Here is a 10,021-nt window from a genome sequence, read left to right on the forward strand (position 1 = left end):
GAGCACTTAAGTTTTAATTGTTACCTTCTTTAAAGTTGGTTTGGAGTTGATTTAAGTGGCCTCTCCGTGTCTTCGTGCACACACCTAAGTCACGCCCTTAGCTGCCAGTAGCTCATCACAGGAGGCTGATTGGTCCGTGCTCTGGCTTACGGGAGACAAACGCATTACTTGAGGCCTGATAAGATGGGTTTTCGTGTGCTATGTGATCCAAGGAAAGAATATTTGGTCAGACGTCTTTATCGCCGCCATGAAACCCTGATTTAACTCTTCTCTGTAGTCGGTGAATTCACCCTTCATGTTATCTGTAAAGGCACGTGAAGATGAGAGTCAATCAAAGAGACAGACGAAGAGAACACAATGTTGTTAAAAGGTTACTTGACACCTCCTCCCCGCTGCTTCATCTGAAATCACTTGGTGCTTGAATTCCCAGAATCCTCTGCAAAACTTGGTTTCCAGCCAAAATTCTCTCTTACCCATCTGGTCGATTTCATTCTGATTTCCTGCCATTTGATTTACCATCGTATATAAGACAGCCCGGCTCTCTCAATGACCTGGATAGGAATCAGGTACTTCTCATATCTATTCTGGGTTCTCGTTATCTGCCATAGTGCGCCTGCCTCCTCCGTATCTCTATTCTGGTTTGTCGTCTTTCACTCTACTGTACGTGCTTTTGTCAGTCAGTCAGTTATTTCTGTTAACAGCTAACAGCCCCTGGGGCAATAAAGGCATGTGCTCCCTCTGCTATCTATTCTGAAACATAACTATCTGCTTCATAACGATGTTGCTGTCACTCATATCGGCCCCTATATCTCCTGTTCCTGAGAGGAGACTGAGCTGGACATGATTTCTTTACATTTTACCTCTGTCCATCAAAATTGTAGCATAACTCTTCACTTTTACCCCAATTGTTTGAGGCTTTTTGCCTTTGGTATATTATGTTTGATGGACTCGTATACTCATAGTAGTCGGTAACTTTGCTGTTTGTTCTCAAAATTAGAAAACTTTTTTAGTCAAAAGTCACTCTCCTTCTCTGTAGCCTTGTATTCAGTATGACTCATGTAGCTCTTCTCTTTCACCTTCAGCGGAGCATTAAAGACAAGTAGAAGCCGCCATGTGTAGCAAGATGTTACCGAATGCAAAGCTTTCTTACGTCTACTTCAGGGACAGGTTTTGCACCCAATCATTTTTAATGTATTGATTTTCAGCCACACTGGTGGGTCTATAAGGACGGCAATGACGGTCAGTCGGTGCACGACTTTGGTCCAGACTGAAATACCTCGACAGATATTGGGTGGATTGCCATGAAATTTTGTGCAGACGTTAGTGATCCACCGAGGATAACTCTCGTTGACTTTGGTGATCCCCTGACTTTTCATCTAGCTCCAGCAGGTCAGTTCAATTATCTAGTGAAATCTCGACATCACTCTTAGAAATAAGGGTTCGTAAAAGGGTTCTTCCTGAGGGGCTGAAGTTCTTCCCAGAACTTATACTTCTGAAGCACCTTTTTAAAAGACAAGAGTTCTTCAACGATTGTTAAAAGCTAAATCCCCCAAAACTGTGATTGTTGTGGGTGACGCTGCACCACATCAGCCTTTAAGAGCCTCGCAAGGCCCAAGTCTGCTGGACGTGGTTCCCATGGACCAGGGCTAACAAGGGTCTCTGTGAAACGCTGTTGGTGAGTTCTAGATGAAACCCTTGGACTACAAAAGTATTCTCTGTAGAATGGGTTCCTGTTAGCATCCTTAGAAGGTGGAAAGTTTCCAGATATAATCTCCAGAGTGGATTCTGGGTGGAACCGTGACATGACAGGGTTCCATGTTGAACCTCTCATTGGGGGTTCTGGTTGAACTTTACACAGATGGATGGATCTAGGTACAACCCTTTATGTTGGGTTCTGGGTGGAACCCTGAGCAAGTGTTTGTTGTTTGTGCTTTAGAAGGTGACACAGAGGGGTCCCGACACAAAGTGTCAGTAGGTGGTAGGGTAGTAGGGCAGTAAGGGTTTGGGAATGACAAGGGGTTGGCTTATTTATTTGCTGTTGTTGTATCTGTCCCCATGTAATTGTTTTATTTTTACTTTGCATGTGTGTGTGTGTGTGTGTGTGTGTGTGTGTGTGTGCGCGCGTGTGTGTGTGTGTGTGTCTATGTGTGAGAGAGAGAGAAAAACAACCATAGCGCATTTCAGTTTTGCTCCAACCGCAAAGCTGCAGAATAGCTGAGAAAACAACAGAGATACTACTCAGCCAAGTTTGCTGACCTCCCTTTCTTTCTCCCCCCTCCTCTCTCTCTCCCACCTCCTCTCTCTCTCCCCCTCCTCTCTTCCTCCTGTCGGGTTTGAGGAGATCTCTCTTGGAGCTGGAGTGGAGAGGTTGGCCATCTCTCTCTCTCTCTGTCTCTCCCCCACCAGCCTCCGGGCTTCTCCGCAGCCTCTCGCCGCTTCATCATCATGGATTTTAGGAGTAAAAGAGCCGCTGGGATTATCGCTCAAGTCGCCCTGCTTCTCTGCAGCTCGTACGGGACAACCGGAGAAGGTGAGCAGGCTATGCGCTTTTTTTTAACTTTTCCCCGGAGGAGACGGAGCGAGTAGCCTACGGGCAGCACGGACCCGGGGGGTCCTGGTGCTTCATCCTTCTATCATTTAAAGCTTCTGCTTTCTGGATGCAGTGCTGTTCAGCTGTTGGTCTCGTGTACTTGTTGTGTTAATTTGGATGAGGTACGGGGATTTGTTTCTTAAAGGCTGTTGGATTTTGCGCACTTCGTTTACGCAGCAGCGCTTAGTTGTAAAGAACAAATACAGAATGATTAAGTGGTTTCATTTAAATGCTAATTATTGGATTGTATGTTACAAGAATTGACTCAGTTAAAAGTGGACGGCTCCTCACAGGACTTTGGTATCCAAATCCACCAAGCTGTTTTGTCGCATTTTAATTAGTTATTTATTGACTTCCAGGGTTAAATGATCATATTCCCTTATGGGGAGCTTTGTCTAATAAAATGATGTCGTTGCTCTGGACAAAAATGCTTGAAGACGCTTTCTATCTCAGAGCCAAAAACATTTAATTGTTGCCCAAACCTGTCAGAAGCCAGTTCATCCACCGTGTGCGTAAAACAACACCATCGCTTTGTTTTCCGGTTAATTTGGTGCTCAGCGCAGCATCATGGGAATCCTGGGACTGAGCCACGTTTGTGCACACACACTCCAGAGCAGCCAGAGTGTGAAGGAGCGTGTGAGAGGGAAAAAAGAGGTTGTAGCATTTGCTGGTTGGAGACGTTAGCGTGGGACTGAGAGGTTGCTGGTTTGATTACCTCACCTCTGTGAGGGAGAAATGAAGGTGTGTTCAGTTATTGCAGCTTGTAAAAAGCAGTTCATCTCTGCTGTGAGTGTGTATGTCTCTTCCCCTGCATGAAGAGGGGAGGAGGTAAAGAAAAGAAATTCAAGAAATGAGATGAAGAGAATTTGGATGAAGGGAGACATCCTTGTATGTAATGGAAGCAGATGGTTGTAAAAGTTCTCCATCCTTCCACACTTATATTCTCCTCTTTCACAACTTATTGTCACCTGGTCTTCTTTTCTGTATTTTGTTGAGTCTCTTTTAGGCGCTTCCCTTGCTTTCTTAGACCAAGACCCTCCACACGTCAACCTATCCTTTCTGGCTTCCTTTGAGTTGTAATCTGCTTCGACTGTCACTTATAAATCATGATAAAAAATATCGAAAATGAAACATGTGCAGTGATCATTGAGGTCTGCTGCAGTGCAATGCACAGGCAGTGAGCTGTAAGACATAAAGTCGCAGCTTCTGCAGTTGGACGTATGACAAAAGAAGTGATGTGAGGAGGAATATGCAGTCAGAACAGATCTGTGGTTTTTCAATGTTCCTTCCCGAAAGAAACATACGACTTTACCAAAATATCTGTTTTTCTCTGTCGCTCTTCCTCCTGTTGTGTCCCTCCTTCGGTTACATCCCTTGCGTCTGTGTCTGACTCAGATCTGCTGCCAAACTCTCCGTCCTCTCCTCCCCGACACATCTTTCTGCTCGCTGCTCTCTTCTTCTTCGCTCCCTGCTGTTTACTGTCAGCTTCTCTCATCCTCCTTTCTTCTGTCAACAGATCACCCCCCCCCCCCCTATCGCCTCCTGTCTCCTTCTCCTCTTCTCTTTCTCTCTCTCTCTCTCTCTCTCTCTCTCTCTCTCTCTCTCTCTCTCTATGCTTGCTGTCTCTTTCTGTCTCACCTCCACCTGGATTTCCCCTCCCCTGTTGAATCAGAGAGTTGCTGCTGTGTTGCTGTGTTGCTGGCTCCTTCCTTTCCCATTTCTTCCTCTTCACCTTCCCCCCTCCTGCTTGTGTTCTTCCTGCTTCTTGGCCACATCTCCTCATTTCTATCTCCTTCTGCTCTTTTCTGTCCCTCCTCTTCTTCAGCTGGTTTGATGTGTCCGTCATCACCTCCTTCTCTGCAGCACTTACAAGTTGTACTTCATGAATAACTTGAGATTTCAAGACCTAAAGCAATGCTTTAGTTAGTGTTCTCCCTCAGTTTTATTCCTGTCAGGGTGTAAAAAGCCTCTAAAACAGCATTTAGACCACAATGGGACACTAAAATGCTCCACTAAGGGCTCAGATTGATGGCATTGTTTCAGGGTTTGCAGCTCTTTAAAGCAGGTTTACCCACCACACCAATTCAGAGATTCATCTGCATGTTTTACAGTTTGTTCTCCAGTACTGTGGTCATAATTATTGTTTCTTTTGTTGTGATCAGTGGCTCTTTCTCTCACTTTTTCCTCTTTGGTTTTGGTTTCTCTTTCTCTGTTTCTCCCTCACCTCTGTGCATCTCTCTGTTTATCTCGCCCGGCCTGACTCAGCCACACACGACTCATCATGCACGGACCATAAACCACAGCAGCATATTAAGTTAGGACTGCAGAGGTGGAGGGATCCCAGCCGCGGGTCTCAGACCGGAGCCTCACTTCTCGTTCCACCCATGCAGACGGCTCACTGTTCATTACGGAGGTGGTACTAAATGATAACAAAACAGAAATACATATTTAAACAGCCACAGATGGCGCTCTGTTGACTTGTTAGCCGGAGGAGTGAAGCGCTGGGGTTTATGTAATGAGATTCAAGGAAGTCAGCGTGTGAAACAGATGCCTACAGGACATTAAAGTCACTGTGCGGTTAATCGCCTTCTGATTTGAACAGCGCGATAGAGTCACATTGTGTTTGAAATTACTTCTTGCATGAAGGTACTGTGGAATGACGGCAGGTCGGCCCAGTGTGTGCAGAGACTATTATGAAACTAAAAGGTTGCATCTTATCCAGAGAAAACAGAGTTCAGGTGAAGATAAGTGATTGTTCTGGTCACTGGGGGGCAGCAGAACAACCTGATAACAGTTAACAGAAACATATTATTTTTTTATAAAGACAGTTGCTGTTAGACATCCAGTGTGGAGCAACTTTAGTCTTCTCTGGAGTCGTGTTTCTGAATGAGTTACGGACCGCAAAACCAAAACAATGAGGGTAAAGACCCTTAGGCCGCATCCGCACTGGATACGTTGTCATTTTAAAATGTATAACTTTTATAACTAGCGGTTTCGTTGGAGTGTGGATGGGCAGAAACGGCAGACCTTTGAAAACGATTGACCCAGTCCCCCACATTTGCTTCTGTATTGGGTCTCATAAGTCTCGACATGTCGTTCCCCGATGTGCACAGGGGGGTAAGCTATTATTTGAGCGCTTTGCGACAATTCCCGTGTCCAGCGGCAATATCAGCTCTGGTCATGTGAAATGCTTGTCCAGGCGTGGTATCATGGACATGGTATTCTGAAACGGAGCCAAAACGCTTGTCTGGACAGAGATTATGTTTGTGTTGAAACGCTGTTTTAAAACAAATGAGTAGTAGTAGTAGTGTGGATGTAACACTGAGCTGAGGGCGTGTGTCACCACGAGAAGCATTAATTATTGCAGCTTTAAAGCAAAAATGAGAGGAACTTTGCAGTTTTAGTGTTTTTTCGAATGAGAGCAAAAAAAAACTCCTTGGCATTTTCACAGTTGTGTGTCAGAGGAGCAATGGCTTCTCTTTCACTTTTGCACTCATGTGCAAATTACAGGGAGCCTTCCATTGTAAAGAGCAAGAGAGACATAAAACAGTCCAAAATCTAATGCAGCCTCGGGCCGCGTCGTGCGCTGAATAAAGCATCGTAGTTATGGTCCACAAACAAGACAGTCAGCCGAAACTTGTTTGTGTGCTCATACACTCAGGCTGTCATTGAAGACAACCAATTATCACTCCCAGTATGACTGCTGCTAAGATGTTGGCAGATGTCACGTCTCCTGAATGTTTGACACCTTTCATGGAATTCCATCAAAAAGTTGTAAAGGCATTTCACTAAACGTCAACCTCAGGGGATCATTAAAGTCAGCTCCCTTTTGGAATACATCATGTCATGGTAAATCAAAGTGGTGGACCTGCAGTTCAAAAGGGCAGACACAACGATCAATAGAGACAACATGGCTACAAATTTGAATGTGTGCCACTGACTTAAAGTTAAGCTGAAAAACAGCACCTTTTTCTTGCTAACCTTCCCTGAATAACATCGATATCTATAACAATAAAGCTGGCTCCAACATTCTTGAAGTGCAGAGAGACTGTAGTCTTTATTGATATCCTGCTGCGTCTTTAATTGTGCCCTCAGAAAGTTTCAATCTCTTGTGAGTTATTTTGTTCTGCTGGATCTCGAGGCATTATTTAAGTACAACACTGCCTCGAATGCGTCCCTACATTAATTAGTGGAGCGTTTAATTAGCAGCGCTGCACTGTCTCTGCTGCCTGCAGAAATCCTCCTGGTTCTTGCGTTAGTTCTGCTTCTGGAAAATGTTTCTCAAAGCAAGAAATCAAGCGCATCAAAACATGTCAAGCTTGGTTATGTACTTCCACACGCTTGTAGTTAATTGTTAACTGTACGGTGACACTATACATTAAGGCTCATATGCAACATTAGGATCAGCTGGGAGACAAACAGATCAACGAATACTGAACGTATCGATGGACAGGCTTGATTGGCTTGTTGTGCACTTAATTAAAGAAGCAAGGGCCCGTGCTTTTCAGATTTGAGTACAAGCTAACTGTAATTAAAGAATCAGATACTGTTTGTTGTGTGATGCGTATTCCATTACTGCAGCTATGATGTGAAGCATCATAATTAACTTGTGTATTATCTTTTACTGTGTCTACTTACTTATTACATTTCGAGGATGTTTCTTGGCAATCCAGAGAAGAATCTGAACTTGTTCCACATATTTATGCTTTTTAGCTTCAAATGCTTTATGTTTTTGTTTAAGCTTCTCATTTCTTTTGTCTGGTTATTGAGCAACTTTGCGGTCAAGTCAATGTTTATATAAACCAAAAAATATCCCATAATCATTATGAAAGCATGCCTTTGGCAAACAGGGATGTGGACACATAGGCTCACGGATGTCATGTACTACCAAAAAAAAACATCCTATTTATTCATTGCAGTTATGTTAGAGACAATTTTAAAAAGGTACTCCCACAGTTCAGTATTGTGCTTCCATGAAGCTGAGTGAGTCTTGAGAGACGGGCTTAAAAAATAATGAAAAAATGAAAGCAGCATGAGACCAATATATCTGAACTTATTTTGTCAAGCTCCATAACCACTAGATCCTACATTTCCCATAATGCAACTCAAGCGGTTTAGTTAGACCTTTCCTTCCTGTCAGACGTCAACAACTCTTAAAGTCCACACCTGAAGCTCGTAACACAGGACGTCTGTTCAAAAGCCAGAGCTGTAACTGTGTAGAAAACCAACTGTAGAAGGCTGTCATTGCGTCTGGATTGAACATGCCCCAAACCAAACTGGTGTGTGTGTGTGTGTGTGTGTGTGTGTGTGTGTGTGTGTGTGTGTGTGTGTGTGTGTGTGTGTGTAACTACTCCCACTGCAGGTTTAAATTAATTGGATTGGCCCTGGGTGTTTTAAGCAAACATGAGGTTAAAGTTTATGTAAGCACATTAATATGAAGATGTAAGTGCCTGGAGAGAAATAGACACATCTGACCTTCTGTTAAACAGTAACGTTGCTCTGTGGAGGAGAGGGCTCTCCCTCCCTCCACAGGACTACTTCTTCAGGCTGAGGCTGTAAATCACAAAATATTCCCACTCTAAAAGGCTTGCTTAAGTGCAGTAGAGTGGACAGAAAGCAGCGGTGGTAATGTACATGAAAGCTCCTCAGTGTGTATTTACAGGGTCATTAAAACAGCAAAGATGACGAGCCTGACCGTAAAACAAACACATGAGATGAGATGAAACTTTACTGATGGCAAATTCAGTCAAATCAGGGATGAAAGTTATGATAAAAACGTATGGATTACAGAAATAAAAGTGTAAAGAAGCAGAAGTATAATAAAAGACAATGAATGCAAAGTGTGTGCCATTTAAAACTAAATATTGGTGGAAATATTGTTGACATACACAAATATACGTATTTTATTACACAAGCACATTTTCCAACATGCCGGGTTAAATAAGGGTAAGATCACATGGTACACTGGCATGAATCATTCTGGATGGATCAATGGTATAGAAGGTGAGGGATGGATGACAAATGAACACACATCACAACAGTTCCACAAAGGAGGCATGTTGTTTCAGAAAGCAAATCACCAGCGAGGGATCGGACAAAAAAAGAAAGACAGATGGACAAAAAGAGTGATGGACAGAAAACGTGACATAGACCAGATATTCACAATTCTTTTTTTATTTTTATTTTTGTGAATTGTTGCACACATTAAAATGAAAAAACAGAGTTTTGGATACAGCGACACATAAATTGATGTTTTATTTTAAAAGGAAAACGTGATGCGGGAGACAACCTTACGCCAGTAAAAGATCCCAAGCGTGTGTTGAGGAAATATGACTGTGAATGCATTCAATTTTGATTCATAATGGCCGGCAGTTACAGTGAGGGTGAGCAGCATATTTATTTTGGCTATTACAGCTGACAGCACATGTTTATGTTTCCTCCCTTTTTTCATTTATTTGGAAAGGTGGTTCCAGGAAATTGTTTAACATTCAGAAGTGGGCCCTCGGTTACAAAGGTAGAGAGCCCCTTACCACCATATTACATTAGCTTCCATTAGAGAAGCTACTCCCTCAACGGAAATTATTTTGGAAAAAGAGAGGCATTTAAAAGCCATTGCCAAAAAAACAATAACTTGTCCTTCAGCCATGTACTCCTCAGAGAGCTCACCCATAGTTCATCATTCACTCAATGATCGGCCATGACGTCTCTTCTCATGTCATGTGCTTCAGTGCCAGGGTCAAGGTCTGGCTGAAGCTGTTAGCAGAGTGACACAAAGTCACTACGTCATACGTCCTGAGGGGTTATGATGTTTGTGTTTCTTTACAATAATTCAGCATCTGTGTGGAAGTTGGAGATGTTATACATCAATCATGGAAGGAGCTGAATAGTTTTATTATGCCTTCGGGGGGACCCCGAATATACGACTGTTCGATCCGAAAGATCTATTTAAAACCACAAAAAGCAAGCAGAACTGTGTCTCTCTGTCGAACAAGCTCTGCTCTTTATATTATTATATTTAATATATATATTATATCAATAAAGCAATTTCATGAGGTCCATATTTACAAGCCCAAAAAGAAAGATCCTTTGACGGCACGAAATCCCCCCCCAAAAATTCAGTCGGTGCTTCAAAATGCTCCTCATCTTCCTAAAGTTCACTTATTCTGAGTAAAACAGGATCCCGTTACGATCAATACACGGAGAGGCTTTGATGACAGAAATAACCCATCATTTGTTCATTTAATACTATCTTCTCTGGCAGGGAAATCAAATGTTTTTTGTCTGCTAAGTCATCAATCACGTTCCTCATCATCCACACATGAGTGATAGATGGTTGCACTCACTTTCCCCGTCGTCATCTTCAGGTCCGCGCTCTGTCTTTCCTTCTCTCTCTCTCTCTCTCTCTCTCTCTCTCTCTCTCTCTCTCTCTCT

The 10,021-nt window shown here is 43.1% G+C and overlaps 1 protein-coding gene across 2 annotated transcripts in view; it reads left to right on the forward strand.

Annotated features, from left to right (window-relative positions):
• Positions 1-2,364: 2,364 nt before the first annotated feature.
• LOC116396198 (contactin-associated protein-like 4) overlaps positions 2,365-10,021 on the forward strand; it is an 82,218-nt gene continuing 74,561 nt past the window's right edge. For both annotated transcript variants that reach the window (XM_031870643.1, XM_031870644.1), the window contains exon 1: positions 2,365-2,530. In XM_031870643.1, coding sequence (XP_031726503.1) covers positions 2,446-2,530 — 85 coding nt within the window. In that variant the 5' untranslated portion in view covers positions 2,365-2,445. The remainder of the gene's footprint in view (positions 2,531-10,021) is intronic.

This window comes from Anarrhichthys ocellatus, unplaced genomic scaffold, assembly GCF_004355925.1.
Source record: "Anarrhichthys ocellatus isolate YVR2014 unplaced genomic scaffold, GSC_Weel_1.0 scaffold54, whole genome shotgun sequence".
NCBI classification, from domain to species: domain Eukaryota; kingdom Metazoa; phylum Chordata; class Actinopteri; order Perciformes; family Anarhichadidae; genus Anarrhichthys; species Anarrhichthys ocellatus.